Source organism: Lottia gigantea (genome assembly GCF_000327385.1).
Source record: "Lottia gigantea unplaced genomic scaffold LOTGIsca_123, whole genome shotgun sequence".
In the NCBI taxonomy this organism is placed as follows: Eukaryota; Metazoa; Mollusca; class Gastropoda; family Lottiidae; genus Lottia; species Lottia gigantea.
Window position 1 is genome coordinate 667,677 of NW_008707279.1, and position 24,068 is coordinate 691,744.

Below are 24,068 nucleotides of genomic sequence, written 5' to 3' on the forward strand. Positions count from 1 at the left end.
ACTAATCACTCGCTTACTATATATTCTCAATGCTCTGCTATTTTGAAGCATTGCTTGATAAAGACGAAAATATCTTCATCGAAATGTAGCAAGTTATTCATTTAAGTAATTGTTATCCATAAAATTGTGTCCAGTTATTTATTACCCAATTACTTAATGCCACTTAAGGAAGAAATACATACTAGCTATTCCTCTATATTGAAACACCATAACTGTTCAAAGATAACGTCAGAAAACACTCATATCTGTACAACTACAAGAACATCTGCCACTTAACTATTTCTGAAAGTTTTAAAAATTCTTTCCAATTAAGCTTATAATTTATATATTTTGCAGGCTGTGGTCACTGAATTACACCCACAATTTCTGCCTGGTTTCCATGGTGATTTCTACAAAGATACCATAGAGAAAAGAGATTCAATATGGCATGAAACAAATTATAACTCTCACCAATCACAGGTAAATAGACTACAGAATAATATTTCAATTTTCTTAAATTTATATATCATACTTTTGAAGTAGTTATCACCAATTTTTATGGTTTATTTTTGTCTAAATCTTGCATCAGATTGCCAGATAACTGTTGTTTGGTTATATTGAATTCAGGGCAAATTTAGTAGCATTCTGTGTATTATATTTTTGCTTTCAGAAACATGGATTAGATATGTTTGAATTGCCTGATACTAGAAAAACACATCAAAATCACCCACATGATAGAAATCACCATTTTTGTCACCCACATGATAGAAATCACCATTCAAGTCACCCACATGATAGAAATCACCATTCTAGTCACCCACATGATAGAAATCACCATTCTAGTCACCATAATCAATTACGTCATTATTCTAGTTACCATCATCAGCTGAATCACCACCATAATCAGTTAGATCATCATAATCAGTTAGATCACAATTCTAATCACCATCGTTCTAGTCATCATTTAGATATAGATTGTCACCATGCCTATATTCCCCTGCTACCTACATCTCCTATATTGGATTCCTGGAATTTCCCACCTTTACCCCAGTCCTCACCAACTTCACCACCAAAACTCTTTCCTCAAAGACTTTATTGATACCAGTATATAGTTTGATTTTGACTCTATTTATAGTGTTCAGATCTCATCACAATGTATTGTAGTGTTCAGATCTCATCACAATGTATTGTAGTGTTCAGATCTCATCACAACATATTGTAGTGTTCGGATCTAAACACAATGTAGTAAAGTGTTCAGATCTAATAACGATGTAGTGAAGTGTTCAGATCTAATCACCATGTAGTAAAGTGTTTAGATATGATTACAATGTTGTTCAGATCTAATTGCCACATAGTAAAGTGTTCAGATCTAATCACAATGCTGTTTCAGACCTAATCACGACGTAGTGAAGTGTTCAGATCTAATCACAATGTTGTTCAAATCTAATCACAATGTAGTGAAGTGTTCAGATCTATTCACAATGATGTTTAGGTCTAATCACGATGTAGTAAGTGTTCAGATATAATCACGATGTAGTGAAGTATTGGATCTAGTTACAATTTAGAGAAGTGTTAGATATCACGAAGTAGTGAAGTGTTCAGATCTCGAGAGCTTTTCCACCTGGTATTAATTATTTATTGCTTGTGTACATTATTGCTAGCATAGCATTATTTGTGATAGCCTTCATTGGCTTTATGAATTGTATAGGGTATATCTTACTGATACTGATAATGTGACCTAAATTCTGCCTACACCATCATGGTACTACTTTGACCAATTTACCCTTTGACCTTACTTTGTAAGTAAGAAAAGTCTAACATATTTTCATATAATATGTCTTCATTACTTACACATGTATGAATATTTTAAGTTGAAAAATTTTCATTGTACACATTATCCCTCATTGCACACTGCATGGCATTTCCCTGTATTGTTCCAAGTCTTAATTTAAGACATCAAAATTTAATTGTACACCAAGTATTATCATTTATTTGTTATTTTTGTTTTTATGATACGTTAACGATTAAAATATTTCATGTACTTTGAAATGTGTAGTCATTAACAATTTTGAGCTGAATTTTAGTTATCTGTATCCCTTTTCAGACTGGACATCCAAAGCCTGGTTCATCTACAAATGAAGAAAAAAAATAGAAGTAGCACCAGTCAAATGTCAAGGGTGTAAGGGCTCTCTGCCATGCATATATGACCATCATTAAGGTATATCAGTAATATCTGCATGGGAAATGGCAGCTATCTGTATCACTTTTCAATATGGAAATAGAATGTCTGGTTTGTCTACAATGAAGGAAAAATAGACAAGATAGAGAGTTAAAATACATCCATGGTGTTTTTAATTGTACCATATCAATATTTGGATATTTCAGCTCAATTGTCAATCCAACAAATGTTTTATTTATTGTAGACAAACTAGATGCACCAAAAAGACAATTTGACAATCATTATTGAATATTTTATTCATGATGAAGACATAATTATATTCCTATCATTAGTTTACAATAAAATTCTAATTCATATAAACAACATAAATCAATATATATAATTAGTAATTGTGCACACCTATTGCTCAAAACCTCATAGCTCATAAATGTTAGACAGCTAGAGTTAAAAAAACAAGTAAAACTTTGAAGTGTACTCAAAAATAATTGTCTGAATACCAGTATGTGCTTAACCAGCTGATAGAGCTTATCACAGAGCTATCTGTGATACATTCAAAAAACAATTGTTAAATGAAGACAGTATTGTGAGAGAACCTAAAGTCAGATTTAAATTCTGAAAAGAGATACGGATAACTGAGTTGGTTATTTTCAGCTGGTGGTAAAGCAACAATAAGAGACCATATTACTTAAACTCTGAATTGTTGAAGAAATTTTGAGCTAAAAATCTTAAGATAATACAAGTATGGCGCCTAAACAGTTTATATGATCTAATCTTGATCTTACAGTACAATGGCGTATAAGCTATCCTTAACTCTTATCACATACAGGTGATACTGGAAATGTATTTCTTGCTGATAAAGGACTGTATCCTTTATGACTAAAGGTATATGAGATCGAGTATGGACACAATAAATGACAATCTATCAGGCGATGTGAAAATTTTACAGGGTACAGAAAGATAAATAATGTTGCACACACTAAACGCAAAATTTCTTGCTTAAGTTATAACATAAGCCTGATATCTGGTCAACTATCCATAACAAACCAATCATCTGGTAAAAAAATAAACAATTGTGCTTCTATAAGTTATTTACATTAATACTTCAAGGGACAGGTAGGCCATTTTTTGGACCAATCATACTTAAGTCTCAGAAACTGGAATTTTTCAGCTGAGCTAATCAGTAATAATGTTCACAGCTCAGAGTCGAAATTTGAGCCTTCAGAATTATCTGCGTTTGAATATTAAAATGACGACTCGTCAATTTAAGATACTCTGTATAGAGAAAACATATATAGAAATAGTGAGTAAAATTCCTAGTATTTTAAAGGAACTATGTGATTTCTGTCAATTTCTAGTACTTCTGAAGACTATTTACATACATTAAAAACTAAAATTAACCCCATAAAAATGGCACACCTGTCCCTTTAATAATATTCAATAGCTCAGATAAATGGATAACCAACAGCTATAGTCATCTAATTTTGTGCTTTGATAAAACTTATTTCAGCTACTGTTATCTGTGCAATTTTAAGTGTGGAAATCCAGACCACTTATTTAGTCAGTGAGTTGAAGTTAGATTTTCATTGAAAACCATTTTTTGCATGATTATATACAAATGACATAAAATACATAGTTACACATGATCACAATGTTGTTGGCAATTGATAATATCAAAATAAACTTAGACAACAGAATGGCATTATTATTGTCGGAGCAAAGTAAAAAGTTTTGTGTATTTTTTACATAATTTTTAAGAGAATTGAAAAATCAGCGTCAATATAGTACTAACAGTTTTAGAATATCTTTGCATTGATAAAAATAAGTTAAAATTGAAATGAAACACATTTCTCTCTTAATAGTTTCAACCAAAAATAGTCCCAAAATTTGGCTGAATATTGTCCTCCGTAAAAACAAATTAGAACATATAATGTGTGCTCTTGCTTATATTTTTATCAACACAAAGATATTCTAAGACTAACAGTACTATTCTGAGGCTGATATTCCAATTCTTTTTTGTTAAGCATCATAATTTCAACAATTTCAAACCCAAGAAAAAATTCTATACCCTATGCATAACAGAAGGCTTAAAACCTCTTGGAAATATCTTAAAGAAATGATATTGCATTTAATATCTTGCAAAATAAATAGGTAAAGCTTGGTATTACATACCATCAGGTAGGTACTGGTAATTTTAATATCAATGAAACAAATCTTATCTGTCAGATAATCTATGTTTGAATAATATACATGTGTACAGGCGAGCAAGAATATTTGTGCTTATCTGTGTCCAATTCAAAGATCCACGAGATTGATTGACAGCTGAATATTGACCAATTCTTGATTTTTTTTTTCTTGTATCTAAGTGGGAGGAGCCTAAGCTGTTCTCACGGATTTATGAATTATGAGATCTCTTCTTAAATGAGGCAAAGTTCACAAACCAAATCACACAATGGCATTCTTAATGGGTGAGCATAACTAGACACCCTAAGCTAAAAATCAAATGACGTTTTGTGCTTGGACTAAAGAATTTCATTTTCAGAGATCATATTTATTCCTTTATGATTTCTGCTCTCCCTTACATTAAGAGATCATATTGATTAAGTTTTGATATTTGAGGGTAATATATCAAATAATATAATTAAATCAAAATTTTGTTACTTTTTTTAATATATCCTTCTTTATTGTAATCTAACAAGTTAAATAACACAGTTTGGTTCTACTGATTTTAACCAATCAGTGTAGTGGAGGACCTGTTTCATACTAATTACAATTTCTTTTTTTTTTATATTACCTTCTTCATTGTAATCTAAGAAGTTATCTAACACAGTCGGGTTCACTGATTTTTAACCAATCAGAGCGTGTAATGGACCTTACTAACAACAATGAATTGAAGGATAGCAAAACCAAAGTAAAGCAATATGACAGCTTCTTTGGGTTTTGCTATCCCACAATTTGCCATGAAAGTGTCATTAAATCTTAAAAGGAATAAAATATTTCTATGCAGGAAAGATTTCAAAATTGAAGTGACAAATTTAAGGGAAAAAATACAAAAATCATGACTGATAATTAAATGATCTATATTAAATATAAATAATGTCTCCCACTATTAGCTTAAAAAATATCACAACCCTAAAAAATAGCACTATTAATACAATACTGATTAAAATCATAGGATTATATCTCCGTTTATTTTAACTTGAGAAAGATCATTGGATAGTTAATCCAAACCAACTGTCCTGATGAGGATATTATATCTAAAACTCAGCAGCTCAATATATTATTTGGTTGATACTATCCTTACAATATATTACACAATTTCATTTCTTGGCATAATTTATATTTGATTAGATATTTTTTGGGTGAATGCAGACTCTCAGAAGCACTGTTACAGGCATCAGAATTTTTGTTATCTTGAGGATTCGAACCCACAGCACCTAAACACCTAGTAGACAAAAATTTTATTAGAGTAATTCTATTATTATTTTTAACACATCAGCCCAAGGAATCTTGATTTGGCTGAATTTGCCAGTCATTCCTGATTGCAGTCAATAAATATTGCGACTGATTTTTGTCTCAGGGAAAAATTTTGAATGAAAATTTTAAAGAATTATCATTGATATTTAACAACGATCCTTATTCTTATTATTAAATAAGATCCTGAAACATGTTACTTTGAGCTTCACGCTGTACGATCTTCAGACAACTGAATAATTAAAACCAGTGTCCCTTATAAACTTTGACAATCAGTATTTGTTCGTAATATAAGGTAGTCCTGTTTCTCAAGTTAAAACAACCCAATTTAAAATCCACTACAACAAATTCGATGACAATAACCTATGCATTTACATTTACACTGATGTTAACCCATTATATATACAGGCACAGAATACATAAAAACATGAGAAGAGTTGTTAATCATATAGGTGTTAAGGGGTGAGAGCTGACACTGGGCCGCCTCTTGAAAGCACTGGCACAGGCATCAGAATTTTTCTTACCATCATATAGGGTGGGTTTAAAAAAGTAACCTATTGCAATACAATTTTATCCTATTCTAATGTATTACATGATGTCTTTTTTAGCACCACCTGATATATCTTAATAGAATAAGCAGTTACTGAAAAATATAGATTGTTTTGATTAACACTTTTTCTACCTTACAATATTTTTAACTGTTTGTGTTTATGTGCATGAAAATCGTTGACAGTCTAGACGTATTTGAGTATATTACCTTTATCACTTTTCAATAATAAAAAATATCAAATAACATAGGTCTATAATTTATGCCTTATTAGGCATTGTAAAGAGGTTTTTTCAATGTGTATTGGAGACACTGTTAGCATTGATTTGTACTTAATTTTCAGTTAGAACTATTTTCTGTCACAAAAATAGTGCAAAAACTATCGAAGAGCTTTTTCGATCGCAATGTCATAAAACTAAGTTTCAGTGAAAGTGGTTATAAAAACAATATAAAATCAGTTGTGAGTTTGCAGGAACATAGCCAGACTAAAAAAAATTACTTTCAGTGTCCCTGATACACATACAAAGTATGGAAAACCTTTTTACAATCCCTTTAAGCATTATTGTTTTTAACAAGTTATATAAATTCCATTTTTACATGTACTGATTGGCATTCTAAAAAGGTTTACATATAATTATAATATATATATCAGATGACAAAAATATACTAAAACTTTATTCAAAATAGCAACCTAAGAATTTAAACTTGTTTTAAAGAATATTTCATAAACTATAAAGCACTATCGATGATAAAAAACACATTAAAATACAAACAAAACAAGCCTTTTCCAAAAACAATTAAAAATATTCATGAATATACATGTTTTCTTATTAACAAATAGCACTTAGACAATTAGCACTTTGACCATTAGCACTTTGACCATTAGCACTTTGACCATTAGCACTTTGACCATTAGCACTTTGACAATTAGCACTTTGACAATTAGCACTTAACAATTAGCACTTAAATGATGACGTTAACATTTCAACAACAAATAACAAATAATAAGTCTTTTGATAATAAAATTTCTCTGAATCTAATAAAACAATGATAATTTAAATTGATTAAAATAAACAATATTATATATATAAGATATGCCTTACTTTAACAGAACGGGACTATAGACACAAAGCCATCACCACTTCAATAAGGCATTCCTACCTTCAGTGCCTCAAATGCATTGTCTTTATTTCATTGTGCAACAAAGGGCATTTTATTCAACAACTATGAAAAAAACAATTATTTCACTAACCCGTAAACTGTTCTCCACAAGAAAAGATCAAATAATAAAATGACGTCTGTTTCTTTTTTCAGATAAGTTAGATTAATTACAGTAGACTCAGGTGGACTGGAGATTCAAGGCATCTGATTGGATTAGACACAGTTCACATAAGTGAATAAAAAAAACGGAGCGTCTCTCTAGCAACTGTGATCAAATAGATCAAGTGTTTTCAACCTTTTCTTTCCATTACCCCTTTCAGAATCAATTCCAAATTTTGCCAGTTTCCAGATCCACTTGAGTCCCATTGGGTAATATCACCCCTTTTCTTAAATACACAACGTTTAATGTATATTTTAATATTAGTCTATGTAAATATATGAGGTATGTAGATAAATATCTGCAGAATAGAGCCGAAGTTTTTTTCAAAAACTTTAATTGTAATGGATTTTGAATCTGAATCTGGATGTTGATTAAACTATTTTTGCAGTTATCATCAGATTTAGGGCTACACATCTTCACAATGTCAAGCTATTAGGAACTGTGTCTAATACCTTGACTGCAATAACTACCTTTCTTATATCACAAAATGCAGCCAATTGATTGTATTGTACAGCCAATCAGAGTCCTTGTCATAAAGACTATTTTCATTTTAACTTATGGTTTACAGACTTTCTGACGAAGTCTCTGATTGGATGTATTTGGTAATGCACAATCCAATCAAATTATTGCAGTCAAGGTATCAAACACAGTTTGTAATAGCTTAACATCGTGAGAAGAGGCCTTCTATAACTGGAAGCTTATGTGTATTTTGGACACAAGTGAACTATTTATAAAGCTTTTTAACACATTAAGAAAATAGTACTGGTATATGATCATATACTGGTATACTGGTAAGAGGTAAAAAGAATGACTTAGAAGCAAGAAGAAACATGAGCAAGTGATGCAATGGAAATGAGGTATTTTGATGAAATACTTAGTAAATTTATTTCCTATTATCAGTTCTGTTTTATCAACTTTTCACACTGTCTTCTGCTGCTTTCTTGTCTGAAAATGTAATGAAATGGAGTTTTACGTTCTGCTTTTCTAACTACCGCTATTTTAACCTGGGCTACTGTTGAAAAAAAATGACATGCAGTGTTCAATGAGGTAAATTTCCAACACTGACAAAATTCTAACTAATATCCATCAACTTCAGCTATCTTTTTCCCAAGAATGAAATGTGACATATAGTTCTACCACAATTAAAGAAAACGTTTTGATAGAAACCAAAGCTCAGTTGCTAGGCAGTCAGAAGTTATGAATATTCTTAAATACAAATATCATGATGTAGCTGCACAAGAGAATATGAAATGAATGGATTTTTCTGCACCGTGTGGGCTAATGAGGGAGATTTTGCCAGGACAGCAGCATAAGCCTACTCCTTTTCCAACTGTCAAGGGATCTTTAACGTGCAAAGCCTGTAACACACAGAGTGTCGGTTTATTATCCAATCCGAGCAACTAGACGCTTTATCATGTCAGCCTTCTTTAGCTGCATCACTGACAAGAGACGAAACCTGGTTGAAAAAGGCATCATCTCAACTTATGCTAGTAATGAACCCTGCACCTTCAGGTTAGCGAGCAAAGCTGCACAAGAGAGGGTTTTAAATTTTCTCAGATGATAAAGAAAAATTTTAGATGACAAAGTGACAGGTATTATTGCAGACTAACCTGGCCTTGGTGGTTTATTTAGTAAAAATTCGGCTGCCATATCACGCTGCATTTTATTAATGTAACATAAATGTGGAAATAGACTCAAGATTTCTAATAAGGTTTCACACATAGTGTTTGGATGACTTTCACATATCAATTGCACCAATATATCTAGATAATGAACATTTAATATCTGGACACTTTGAGCATTCTCCAGTATCAATTCATCTACAATACAAAATACACGTTATAAACAGAACAGGTCATTTAAAGGGACAGGTAGGCCATTTTTTTGACCGATCATATTTCAGTCTCAGAAACTGGAAATAGTGTTCACAGCTCACGATCGAAATTTGAGCCTTCATTTCCATGTGTGTCCAGAATTATCTGCGTTTGAATGTTAAAATGAGCACTAGTCAATATAAGATACTCTATGAGATATATAGAAATAGTGAGTAAAATTCTTAGTTTGAAGTATTTTTATAGGAATTATGTGATTTTCGTACATTTCAAGTACTTCTGAAGACTATTTATATATATTCAACATTAAAATCAACCCCCCAAAATGGCACACCTGTGCCTTAAGCAGATGATCAAACGTAAGCAAATCCAAATCAAAGATGTCCAATTCAAATAAGTAGTCTTTACTACTAAAATGAAGCAAAAGGCCTAGAATTGCCGTGCAGGAGTACCTGTACAAAGTTTTTAAATAGTTTTACAGCTTGAAAGATTTAAAATGGAAATGATGTGAAGACATTGTAAGAAAGATTTGATTTTCTTTCAAAAAAATGCCTTTCGATTAATAAGATTTCAACAGTTTCAGCAAAAGTATTTTTTACGAACATTTTTACCATCATTCTTAATCTTCATATTGTGAGATTAGAAAAGTCTAAGACTCTTAAGTTAGTTTCCACCTCCATATTTAGAGAGCTATGTAACCTTAAGGAGAAGAATCCATTGTTCAGAGTAAATGCGCATTTTCAGCTTAGGTAGAGATTTTTTTATGCTCATTTTTACCATCTTGCTTAATCTTCCTATTATGAGATTAGAAAAGTCTATAAATCTTTCTACCTCCTTATTTAGAGAGCTATGTAACCTTAAGGCAAGAAAAAGGAGTCTATTGTTCATAGCAAATGCACTAATTTGACATTTTCAAGTGAGACATAGATTATTGATATTTTATATTGGAAAAGATTAGGTTTAACTTGTTTCAAATATGAATAACAAATCAATGACACAACAGTAAACAGTAAACAGTAAACAGTCAGTGTCAAGTGTTTCACCAAATGAATCTGATTGGATGAGGACTTTTAGACTCGCAGAAAAAAAAAATCAGCAACAAAAATCAAGCTTGTTTGATATTATAAATTTGTGTGCAACGCGATAATCTTGTAAAAGAATCGTGGGCACACGCGATATTTTACTCAAGATTTGAGTAAGCGACAAAAATCGGCAACCAAGACTATTCGTGTGCTTGCACCAAGATGTACTATACCTTTAAACTTACCACAATCATAAGTCATTAGCTGAATGGCACTCAGAATTCCCACTTCTGTATCAGTTAACTTCAATCGATTAAATTTTTCAGCAAAAGCAAAGATGTGAGCAACCCGTTTCTCTGTTAAAAAATTCTTCATCCAGAATTTAGTATAAAATCTGCCATTAGGAAATCGAAGATAACTTTCACCATTAATGAAAAATTCACTTGTAGTCAACTACAAAAGAAAAATAGATTAAAATCACTTCCGTTTAATTAAATCAGAACCACTCACTCTCCTGGTTATTTCCTATTTCCTCTTTCAGGAATTTGTGTCCCATGGCGCCATGACATGTACTCTAGAAACCCCATTTATGCGTGGAATAAATCATATTATTCCAAAAATATTCTTTACCTGATATCCTGCAGTTTAAAAGAAATGAACATTCTTGATCTATTAAATGTGTATGAGTCAGTCATTGTCTAGCCTTTGATACAGAGGGTTGTTATTCTAGTCACATAGGAATAATTTATTGAAAAGATACAGTCATCTAAATATTTACTTAACAAGCTGATAGAGTTCAATTTCAGCTTAGCAGAAACACAATTGGTAACAACATTATTTCTATATCACTCCACAATATTGAGTACTATATGAACAGTTGAAATAGTTTATTATTTGTAACAACATATACAGTCAAAATAAAATTAGACCAAACTTTCGTTTCATTTTTTAGTAGCATTTATTTTTAATATAGTAACTTCAGTTACATGACTTAACTCGATGACGACTGCTTTAACCAATCAGATTTATATCCTCTCCAGCGCTGAGGTTTTGTGACGCGGCATTTATCAGGTTAGGTCAAAAGGTTAATTTGACAAATGTTCAAGACGGCTGTCATTAGATCCCACCTGAAGTGGTTATATTAAATAAAAGCTAATAAAAAAAATGAAATAACCAGTCAAAAGATAATTAGGCCATATCACACACAGTTCTTCTTTAATGTTCTAATTTTGAACTAATGAGCATGAATATGTGTCATAACAGCTGAATAAAAGTGAACAGCTTGCAGCATAAAACAATTTTATACCATATTAATCAATTAATTAGTTCAAGTCAGTAGAATAAATAATATACACACATTTGTAACTCATTCATATTCTACTGACTTGAATTCAAACTCTTTCAGTCTTTCAAAACAACTCAATAAATACTTACAGAGGGTAAAAAAAAATTGAGCTAACGATCCAAATCGTAAAAAAAAATACACACACGAAATCAGAATTGATGATAAGTATGGGGTAATTATTTTTCAGAAAGTCCTTTTCCTCCCTAGAAGGATAGCTTGCAAGGCAAGATAACATACGCCCACTGGCAGCTGTCAGAAATAATAAAACAGTCTTTAGTGAGTAAAGTACGAATTTTCAAAATCAGATGAAAACTGTAGTCTCTATAGTGCTGTATGTTGACTGACGGACCGACGGACAGGGGCGACGACAATATACATATTCATGTGGGCGTATAAAAATGGTTTGCATCCCCAATTGTACCCCCACTTTAGTTTTAACAATACGATTTTTATATTTTTCCCCAAAATATGTGTCAGAAATGCACTAATTCAATTCTCGAAAACTTTCTTAGGAGAACCCTCTCAGACGAACCATAGGCTTGCAACTACGACGCCTCAACAGTTGGCCCCCATTGAGTCAGTCTGCCCTCTATTTGTACCGCCAGTCTCAGGACGGTGGCGCCACCATTGATGTGTAAGGACTGTTATTCAGTTTATGAAGTAAATGACACCTACCATCCATATACTATAGTAAGCATGTTTTACCATTGGTTGTTGATCTTCAGAACATAAACTGGAAAATCCTGGCACTGAATTACAGAATCCTGCAACAAAAACAAAAAAATTCCTGATAAGTTACCTGTACATCTCAAATTGTTGCATAATTCCTTTAAAAATTCCTCAAACTATGTATTTTACTATCTTTTTCTATATATATCTTTTATATATAAGACAGAGTCTCAAGAAATGACCAGTCATCATTTAAACATTCAAACATGGTTAATTCTGGACAAACATGGATTCAAAGTCTCAAATTTCGACAATGAGTTGTGAACACTATTACTAATTGGCTTAGCTAAAAATCTCCCGTTTCTGAGACTTAAGTACGGAAGGAGAACCTGTACCTTTAACTACTGTTGCAGGACAACTATTAATTCTTCTCCCTACACAGTAGAAACTGTATTATGAGACCACTCAAGGGAATAATCCAAAACAGTCTCTTAATGGAGGTGGTCTCTTAGAATAGAATTGGGTCAGAATAAACACCAAAATTATTTTCTTTTTGAATTATAGATCGTTAATATATGGTCGCTGGTCTTGTAATGAACATGGTGGATTATCAGTCATCGGTCATATTGAAAAGTTGTAAGGAAGTTTTTATCGTAGTTGCATATTGAAGGTGGTTGCTTAGTAAAGGTGGTCGCACGAGCAGGATTCACTGTATTTCTATTGAGTTTGTTAGTACCCAAATTTAAAAAGTCCATATATGGCTAATAATAATTCAGTAAATAGTCTAAGGTAATTTCATTGTTTGTCTGGCAGACCATGTAAATTAACATAAACAAAACCTGGAACATGTGGACAGTTATCAAACAATGAGAAGTCAAAATCTATGAAAATGGCAGATTAAATTTAGAAATGTAACATAATGTTTCTGGCTACTTCTTTGTTTTCATTATGAAGAGTATCATGTGTTGCAGAATTATCAGTGTTTGAAAGTTAAAATGCTGACTCATCTTTTCCTGCAGTTCTAGTAAATTCTGAAATTTATTTACATGACTGTATGCAAGACCTAAATCAACACCTGAAAATGGACAACCATGCTAGTCTAGGGATGAATTGTGCTTCTTTAGTGTTTACAAGTTAAAAATTGAATGTTTTCAAAAACAAGGGCAATAACACCTACTCATATTATGGATTATTCTGATTTTTAACAGGGTTCATTCTTCAGTGATTACGAACACTTAACTAAGTTTCGTCAAAATCTGTCAACAAATGTGTCTTCTAGAGTGTTTACGAGCAATTGTGGACGGACAGATCGACGGACATGGGTGACGACAAAACACGCCCTCAATTTCATGTGTTCAATAATATACAAGACAAAAACCATCTAACAAAGTTTTTCTATACGCAATTTCATTTGGGAGTTTAAAAAAATCTAAAGGGATGATGCATAGAGCATACCAAAGACCTCTAGTTTCTATGCTTCAAAACTCAAAAGAACACAATAATTTAAAAGTAAATCTTGAATTCACAATTTCCAAATTGGATTGTTATCTGTGACCAGACTGAACTAGTTCTTTTTTTAAAAATAGATAAAAGTGAGAGTACATAATTAGTTAGCCATTATCTATCCATATAAACCTAATTCATTAAATTTTATTCATAAACAACAAAGATACGTCAGAAATTTCATCATCTTCTTTTTTTTTCTTTTTTTTCTTTTTTTTTTTTAAAGATTTAGCATATTAAGCAGAAGTCATAAAGGAAAGCCTTTCCATTCTATCAAAAAGTAGGACAGAAAAATCTTCATTACTAAAGGTAGTGTTGGCGTCAGCCTTCCATGACTGGGGGTACAAATAGGGGGTACAGACTGACTCAACTGGGGGACAACTGCTGAGGCTGAATTCAAAATGTGGCAACTACTCGCCAGTCTCTTGTGGAGTGTTTGAGAAAGTTCTTCAAGAAAATTTTGGAAATATTGAATTGTTTTGGTGCATTCAGACAAATATCTTTGGGCAAAAACGTATAAAAATCAAATTTTTTTTAATTTTTGAAAATATAAAGTAGGGGTACAATTTGCGGTGAAAATCATTTTTCTCGCTGCCACTGACTATAAGCTTATGGAAAGATTTTCTGCTCCAGGACATGCTAAAATCCTGCACGCATGCATGAATGTGATAAAATATAAAAAAAAAAAAAATTTCAAAATATTCAGAAAAAATCCAAAAATTACAGAACACTGGGATTAAAAAAAAAAAACATGAGACAATGAGCTCTAGTACAGTTAATTCTACAAGAATGATATCATAATATTCAGAAAAAATCCAGAAATTACTGAACACTGGGATTCAAAAGATGCAACATGAGACAATGAGCTATAGTACAGTTAATTCTAGAAGAAATCTGTACTAAACTCAAATTACTGTATCTCCTTTAAGGAAAGATTTCTATCAATGAATTATTTATCTAATGTGATCTATAAATAGTAATAGTCTGAAACCTGTCATGTTTAAATAATATCCAGACCGCTTTTTTTTCAACCGAGATTCTCTGTTAATAAAATAATGGAGTATTGTCATGTTTCAATTCCTTCAAATTGGTACTTTTAATAACTTGAGATCGTTTATCCCCCAGACTAAAGGCTATAGTTTGTCAATATCCGGGTTGATTTGGGTTTTGAATAAAAGTACATAGTCTGTAGAAGTGCTAGAAACGTACAAAAATTGCATAATTCCTTCAAGAAAATCGCATAATCCCTTCAAAAATACCTCAGACAAGAATTTTACTTTCTTTTTCTATATATGTCTTTTCTATAAATGGCAAAGTCTCAAGAAAAGTCGAGTCGTCATATTAACTTTCAAACGCGGATAATTCAACGCTCAGATTTCGACGGAGAGCTGAAGTAGGCAGACGACATATAATGATCAAAACTATTAAAAAATTTAAGACAAGAGTTCTAAAGTTTCAGACTACTTGGATGACTTCAGGGCTGTAACTAAACGAAACATCTGTCTCTATTCCAGCCTCTGATAGCAATTTGGACACATGTTAGCTGGTGTAGAGACAGAAAAAATAGGCCCTGTTAAATGGGGACATTCCGCATCTCTGCTGGTGCGGGGGGTTTAAACCTATTTAGATACCTTGGATCTGCAAAAACTGACAACTGTCAAAATATCCATCAGAGGCTGGAATGGAGGACTTTTTTCTATGAGGCCTTATTGCCTTGATGCATAGTTACTGCCCTGGTCCCATAAAAAACTTGCAATCAATCTTGCTGTAAGTATGGTTTATTTTATATGACAAATTCTACACTTACAACAAATTCTAATCTTCAGATTTTTTGTGTAATTGATTCCTGGATTTGTAGAATCTAATTTAATTAAATTGAGTCTGATGTACAAGTTTCTCATGAATATTGTATGGTCTGAATATCAAGTTACTTCCCTTGATTAAATATGAATGAAGGAGAGTTTGTAACGAGATTTTACTAATAACATTAAGATGACCTACAGGGCATATATCACCAACTCACGGATACTTCGATTTAAAATGTCTATGGTTTCTGGAGATATCAGGATATGTTATGCCTTAAGATTTAGGTCAAAATGGCTGATTAAATGTAATCAAATCAAATAAGATGAAATAGGCCTTAAAGTTAAAGGGACAGGTTTGCTATTTTCAGGGGTTCATTTGGGTCTGGGAGATACGTAAATAGTTTTCAGACGAACTAGAACTGTATGAAAATGGCCTCAAACGAGGAATTTCACTTTCTATTTCAATATATTTTTTTTCTATATATGTCAGAGTCTCAATAAAAGATGAGCCACACATGGATTTAAAGGCTCAAATTTCAACGGTGAGCTTCGAACACTGTTACTGATTAGCTCAGCTTAAAAATTCCAGTTTCTGAAACCTAACGTGGTTAAACTTTAACTCCATCAATAAAGTACCTCGAGCTCTGATATCAGAAAGTTTGTATTTTAAGATCAATGTTTGATTGGTTAATTCCATCATTTTTATTAAGATTAACCAATCAAAATCCATGGAATCACTGAGCCAAGATCAAAACTTAGTCTTGAATCCAAATTTTTCAGCATTTTACCAATGAGTTGGACTTAATGACTTAGTAAGAAATATTCCAAAACGGCTTTTACCTAGTCCTCGTTTTAAGCCAATAATAAAAACCTATAACAAATTTGTCTTGAAGTACACTTGGTTCAAATTGAGATTCAATTTATTAACGCAGAATGTGATACATTTTAGATTGATATGATCATCATCAAAATCTATTTATAGCTAGAAATTCTGAGGATTGCCGACAAAGGACATAATCATGTTAAATCTAATACTAAACATGTAACTTATAACTCTCCAGTAATAGAAATCACAATTCTCAAAGCTTCTTTACTGATGGATCATTACTGGCCTTTAATTGCTTAGTCTCTTAACACAGTGTCTCCATGGTCTTATTAATAAAAACCTTTCTCAATCTTGTGGTTGGGATTCAAAACACAAAACTAAATCTACTTTCCACCCATGATCTAAACAAATTGTTATGAACACATGTTCTACTACATTCAAATATTCAACCAATCAATCAACTCTGTTAGAAATTTTCAGTGTTGATTCTGTAGAAATCTAGTATTTTAGATTATTAGAATCAAGTTTGATGCCATATTAAGAGGCACAAATGAACACAAGTTAAAGACGAATTTCTTCAGATCATGCATAGCGAGTGAAGTAAACTTTGAAATAGATAAGTGCGCCATTTATTTGACCAATCGAATCCTTATCAAATTTTTAATAGCCAAGCCAATCAGTTATAGCGTTCACAGCTCACTGTCGAAATATGAGCCTTCAAATCTATGTGTATCCAGAATTATCCGCGTTTGAAAGTCAAAATGACAACTCGTCTTTTCTATAAACACTGCCATATATAGAAAAGACATCTATAAAATTGGAAAAGAAATTCTTTATTCAAGATATTTTGGAGAGAATTATGTGAATTGTGTACATTTCTAGTACTTCTGAAGACTATTTATATATATTCAAAACTAAAATCAACTCCACAAAATGGCACATCTGTCCCTTTAACTATGGGTTGACAACAACATGGCAATAGAAATTACATTTTTATAAACAGTTCCTTACCAATAATTCTTTTATTAATAATAGGTATTCCATTAATAACTAAATCCCACACTTCTTTGACTGTTTCTGGTGTTTTAGGTTCCACTGGTACTTTACCCTAAAAATATTCAAAATTGTAGATAACATAGAAAGATATTAAAGGGATTAGAAGGAGGTTATCTACAATTTTTTATGTGTATCAGGGACACTGATAGCATCAACTTCCGCCATTCCAATTTTCAATCAGATGTCTATGGTTCCTGCAATTTTACTTAAACCAAGTGTTTGATGACTGCATTAATCATGAAATATGCTTTTGCAAAAAAAGACCCTTCGTGAATAGTGATGTCATCAAACATTTACTTTACTTTGTGTTGGCACGGTGAATCAATTACTTTATATATTCAAACTTTGAAGATAAAGTGTTAATTTTTATCCCATTACCCCATATCTTGAATCATATCATGACCCTTGTATCGTGATATGTATCATATCATGACCCTTGTATCGTGATATGTATATCATGACCTTTGTATCGTGATATGTATCATATTGTGACCCTTGTATCCTGATATGTATCATATCATGACCCTTGTTTCGTGATATGTAAATCATGACCCTTGTATCGTGATATGTATCATATCATGACCCTTGTATCGTGATATGTATCATATCATGACCCTTGTATTTGTGATACATTTCTTATCATGACCCTTGTATCGTGATACTTATCATGGCATGATTGGTGTTACCCAGCACTATATTCTGTACATGACTTGATGTATAGTTTTGCCTGTATGAAATTTTAACCTATTTTGAAATACGTTACTGGTTTCAATCCAAATCAGGGCCAAGATCTATTCATTTGATCCCACATTTTATTATTTTTTCATTAGACAATGCGTATTTGATTTTGGTATTTTCTATTCAACTGTTCACCCAATAATTTTTTTTCAAAATGCACCATTTTTTGACCAATCATACTTCAATCTCAGAAACGGGATTTTTTTAGCTAAGCTTATCAATAATAATGTTCCCAGATCACCGTCCAAATTTGAGACTAAAATCCATGTATGTCCAGAATTATCTGCATTTGAAAGAGACTCTGTGATATATAGAAATAGTGAGTAAAATTCCTAGATTGAAGTATTTTTAAGGAATTATGTGATTTTAGTACAATTCTAGTAGCCTACTTCTGAAGACTATTTTCATATATTCAAGACTCACCCCAAAAATGACACACCTATACCTTTATGTGGTATCTCTGTGTATAAAAAAGCAAAAACCAGGGATCTACATTTTACATTGCTTGGAATTGATTCTACCAAAATTTATTATTACATCTCAAAAAAAAAAAGTAGAACAGAATTGATTTTGAAAATCTAAGATAAACATCACAATGTTCAATATAAACTGGTTGAAAATTTAAGTACAGTACAGATTGTTGTTCTACTTTCACTTTGGCAAGCAGACATATTAGACTAATTATAGGTATTAAAATATTTTGCTCAAAGCTGTTCTAGTAAACATTTCCTGCTTGCCGTTCATGTGAAAAGGTTTTGAAAATAAAGTCATTTATGTTTAATACTACTGTTTAACGTCGACCTAAAACTTGACATTTAATACCAGTGAACTTGTTTGATAGTTAGTGGCATCAAACTACATACTTCGAAAAAGTTTTAGAAATTTCAAACGAATGCATTATTCTTACTATTACCATGTAACCAGTAGCGTATTTACGTGGAGGGTCTTTGGACTGTTAAAGGTCTTATTTCGAAGTGAAAATCAAGCCCTCTAAACGCTTTAAGTAACGCGCAGACACAAGCATTTGCTCACTCGTGGAAAAAATTATCAAACACGTTTGATTTCAACTTTTCGCCACGAATGACCAAAATCTTACATAAATTTACCCACACATGGAAGCTATCGCTTTATGGAGAAGTGCAAGAATGAATTCTGGCTGAGCTGATGGCTCGTGTGCGCCAGATTTGAAATTCATTTCAGTCCATCTGAAACCCACTTATGAGACCCTCTTCCTCCCCCTAAGGCTATTTCTAGATATGCACACGCATGTAACCTCCATAATTGTGTCTGCAATAATGTTTGTCAGACATTTTGAAAAGTTCACTTTAAATAAGATAAATGAGATAAGTAGCCAATGGCGACTGTTCGAATACAAATCATCCTCATTAATGGTCAGCTTATAGCGTGACAATTTCAAATTAGATCAATCAAATAAGCTTAATTTATCAGGATTCATTTGTTCTAGAAATGTCAGAAGTATTCAGTGGAAAAATTTCCAGGAGGCATTAGATGTTCAATAGAATCTTGGTCACAGTCCGCCTCTTGAAAAGAAATCTTACAAATAGGTATTTCATGAAATCACATCAGGCTCTACATCCTACAGTTTTCTACACTGTAAGTTTTTCAAGGACAAACAACATCATGTGGTCATCAAAGATGTAAATTGGCATGGCATTAATGATATTGATACACTATTCCTGATTTTAGCTTGGTAACTCACATGTTCTGACCACAAGACCTTGGCAGCGCCAGTGGGGATACAAGGGGGTGGAATTTCCACTCCTAGAAAAATGGTTTGTATCCGAACTGTACCCCCACATCAAATCTTACCGATCTAAAAATATGATATTTATATGTTTTTGACTCAAAATATGTTCCAGAATGCACCAAATCAATTCTATTTTTCAAAAATTGTCTTGGAGGAAAACCTTGTCACCCACTCCATGTGAGGCTTGAAGCTATAAATTTACATAGAAATATTGCATTTTGAATCTCAACCTCTCACTTTGTACCCCCAGTTTTATTATTTCCATTTATGCCTCATATAGCCACTCTATTTAGGGTCTAACAACAGCCTTCTTGATGGTTGTCAAATTAATCTGACCTAAACTGATAAACAGTGTGTCACAAAATGCCAGCACTGGAGAGGGTAGAATTTTGATTGGTTATAGAAGATGTTATCGAGTAAGGTCAAAAGCTTAATTTGACGAATGTTCAAGAGGGCTGTCATTAGACCCTAATTGAAGTGGCTATATTAAAAATATAAGCTAAAACGGAACAAAAGATTAGTCTAATTTTAATTAGACTGTTATGAATAGACACTTGCACCAAATCACCATCTCATTATAAGCATTCACCAGAACCTCTGAGGCCATATTAATTTCGAAATATTTTGGGACATTAATATTCCGAAGAAAACTGAGGCAAAAGAAAACCATCAATCACAATAAATTCTATTTGTTATATATTCCTTTGGGCAATTCCCAGCAAAGAGTTAAATATCAAAGTTCAGCTAAGTTCATCTGCTTATTTTTCAATTTTGCTAATATGTGATAATGGATTTAAAATCTAAAAATATCATTTTCTTTCATTCTTTCTGTTTAAAGTGAAATAATCATCTTAAAGGTATAGAGTGTCTATTATTATTAGGTTTGGCAGCTGTTATTGATTTTAAATAAAATTTGGCAGTACAGTAACAATCACCAGTATGAAATATTCAACCTTCAGTTATACACTTCTTTTGAACTTTTGGGGGTTCCCGCAAGTTCTGGCAAGAATCGAGCCTTTTAGTGTTTATGTTTTCAAGAAAAAAGTCAAGAACTCATTTAAAATAATTTTTTGATTTTGTGGGTGAAAATATACAATTTCTCCAAATCTCAAAATTTGTCAAGAAATAAGAGTGTTTACAAGCCAAAATTTGAACGGGTTTTTAAGAACAAGGGCAATAACTCATACTTAATATTTTTCTGATTTTTAATAGGGTTCATCCTTGGGTGATTACCAACATTCACACCAAGTTTCATCAAAATCCGTCAAGAATTGTGCTGTCTGGATTGTTTGCGAGCAAAAAATTGAACATGTTTTCAAAACAAGGCAATAATGTCAAATTCTCTGAAGAATTGTGCCTTCAAGAGTGTTTTCGAGCAATTTAAGAACAAGGGCAATAACTCATAATAAATATTTTGATGTTCATTAGAATTCATCCTTGGGTGAAAACAAACACACATACCACATTTCGTCAAAATCTGTCAAAAACTTGAACCTTTTAGAGTGTTTACGAGCAATTGTGGACAGACAGACATGGGTGACGCAAATATGATAGTGTCAGGGGTGTGGCCAACTTGTATAGGAGAAGAAATTATTTGGAATTGAGAGAGCACCTCATATTAACACATGCGGAAAATGTGGATGAAACAAATTTTTGGGGGTGTGAAAGGTCCAGGTGTTATATAATCAGATATATAATCTGATAAATCAAAACAACTTAGTAAGTATCCATAAATTTGCAATTAACTATTGAAAAACGCTTAATATCAACATTAAGTGTTTTTCAATACTTACTTAGTTTTATGAATTTTCCAGATTTTACAGGGATTCTGTTGTAACTTTATGACACCAGGTAAGTTCACTGATGAATATATACTCATATTGACCATTCTTGAGAACTGAAATTTTATGTTCATTCTAAGACGTAGTATCACTTTAAAATCATCTTCATGACAAATGTCACTATGTCTTGCACCAGATCAAACTTCTTGGTTTTTGTCACGAGTTATTTAGTTCCAGTATCTAATAGTTTGATTGACGTTTGAAAGATAATTACAAATTCAAGCTGATTGTAAAATGTTGTGAAGAAAATCACATGAAGGTTAATACAGCCATTGACTAAAATCCGAATAAATAATACTAATTAATGACGAAAGAAATACATTCACACAAACTGGCCAAGTTTTATCATTAAGCATGGCTAATAAGGCAAGCATATTCAGACTTCTGTGAATGAATGAATCTTTAAGTGAAGAGGTGAGTTAGGGCCACAAATTGTCAGGGGTCAAGGTCACAGGCAATTCTTTACCATGAAAACAAATTTGAGACTGGAGGTGCAAAAATCGTGGCTGCCAAGAATCTTCATATACATATGGCAAGATGGAAAACAGGATTGTTAACATATTTCTTTGCCAATCGGACATTTTTAATGGTATGTGAAATCAAAATAGGTCTATTTTCAACAGAGAATCTACACCGGGGATCCCAGCGCAAAATAAAAAAAATAAAAAATATCAGCTGAGAGTCAAGGGGATCATGGGCTCCCGTGTAGGGGTACAGAGGTAGAATGATACCATTTTAAGATGCCTTGGAATTCATTTCTTATATAGAAATAGAATAGAGGAGAGCTGTATAAATTACTAAGCCAGACCAAATATTCTCGAAACAATCTTAGCGCTAGGATATCCTAAAAACAGTGTTTGATATTAAGACTCGAGGACGTCCAAGCGCTAAAATAGTTTCGAGAATCCAGGACCAGTATTTTAAGAATAAATTCTATCAAAATGTTGTTAATTAGTCATTCTTTCGCAAGCGAATTTTTAAGCACAATCATGAAGGGGTAAAATTTTGCCACTGACCACGTGACCAGGAATAGCCATTATGAACATCACATGATATCAGAATCAAGTTTATATCTATTGCCCGACAAAATTCTTGCCACAAAATTGTATTTAATTGCTGGCGTAAATAATCAACTGAAAAAATCTAATATTTTTTATGCCAGTGATTCGTATGGGCGTAAACAAAATCTTCATTGACATGAACTGGCACACGAGCAAATTTTTTTAGCTATATTAAAATTTTTCACTATTTGTCGATAAAATACGTTTGTCTGCCACCAGCATAACCAATTCTGCTAAATTCATAAAGTTTCAAGCCTTTTTCCATCACACTGTTAAAGAACGACACACATGATAAATTAGTCCTATGAAATTCCCTTGCAAAATGGCCATGATAAATGATGATGTAATATCATATATGAAGACACTTTCTAATTTGTTTTCTTTTCTTTTATGCAAACATTTTTAGAAAAATACTTCTTCGGTTTCTGCTGATCATGTTGTAAAAATATGCAAAAGTTTTATGCCTTGTAGGGTTTTTATTACCCCACCCCTTTCAGGATACATGACCGATTACATTAGCCCGTTTCACCTTTTAAATCCTGACTATTTCGTGACTTATATTGGCCCTCCTTATCAAAAGAGTTGATATAAAACTCCATTGTTTCATTTTCAAAAGAAATTTTTGTCCACCAGAATGTCATCATACATAAAAGTTTGAAGATCATATCAGATTTTAACAGTGAGACTTTGTTGTTATTGTAGAAATATCATTATACAAACAATACCAAGAATTATCTTGCTTTTAAATCTCAAATCCATTAAAACAATATTTCACATATTAATTGACCCAATTGCCATGTGTCCTTGAAACGAGCTTCAGATATCATATACTATAGATTAAAATCATTTAAAATGTAAATGTACATGTATCTCTATTATAGAAATATTAAAACAGAACCTAAAAAATGACATATGATCTTCAGACTACTGACCTATATAATTCAGCCTGGGTCTCTAAAAAAAAATGTTGTTACGCAGAGTTTCACGCTATGTGATCTTCAGGCAACTGACCTATATAATTCAGCCTGGGTCTCTAAAACACATGTTGTTACTCATATTTTCATGCTATGCAATCTTCAGACAACTGGTATTTCTATAACTCTCT

At 32.2% G+C, this 24,068-nt stretch overlaps 2 protein-coding genes across 2 annotated transcripts in view; one reads left to right on the forward strand and one right to left on the reverse strand.

The window, feature by feature from the left end:
* LOTGIDRAFT_237940 (hypothetical protein) overlaps nt 1–1,078 on the forward strand; it is a gene marked incomplete at its 3' end in the record, with an annotated part of 8,876 nt that extends 7,798 nt beyond the window's left edge. Inside the window, exons 14-15 of the mRNA XM_009048528.1 lie at nt 337–459; nt 650–1,078. Of these exons, the coding sequence (XP_009046776.1) occupies nt 337–459; nt 650–1,078 (552 nt within the window). The remainder of the gene's footprint in view (nt 1–336; nt 460–649) is intronic.
* A 7,329-nt stretch (nt 1,079–8,407) lies between these two features.
* LOTGIDRAFT_171961 (hypothetical protein) lies at nt 8,408–21,940 on the reverse strand (the record flags this gene model as incomplete). The annotated part of the gene is made up of 7 exons (XM_009048529.1): nt 8,408–8,442; nt 9,108–9,317; nt 10,597–10,804; nt 12,372–12,460; nt 17,511–17,607; nt 20,124–20,127; nt 21,855–21,940. 7 exons carry the CDS (start codon nt 21,938–21,940, stop codon nt 8,408–8,410), a joined length of 729 nt encoding a protein of 242 aa, XP_009046777.1.
* Nucleotides 21,941–24,068: the final 2,128 nt, after the last annotated feature.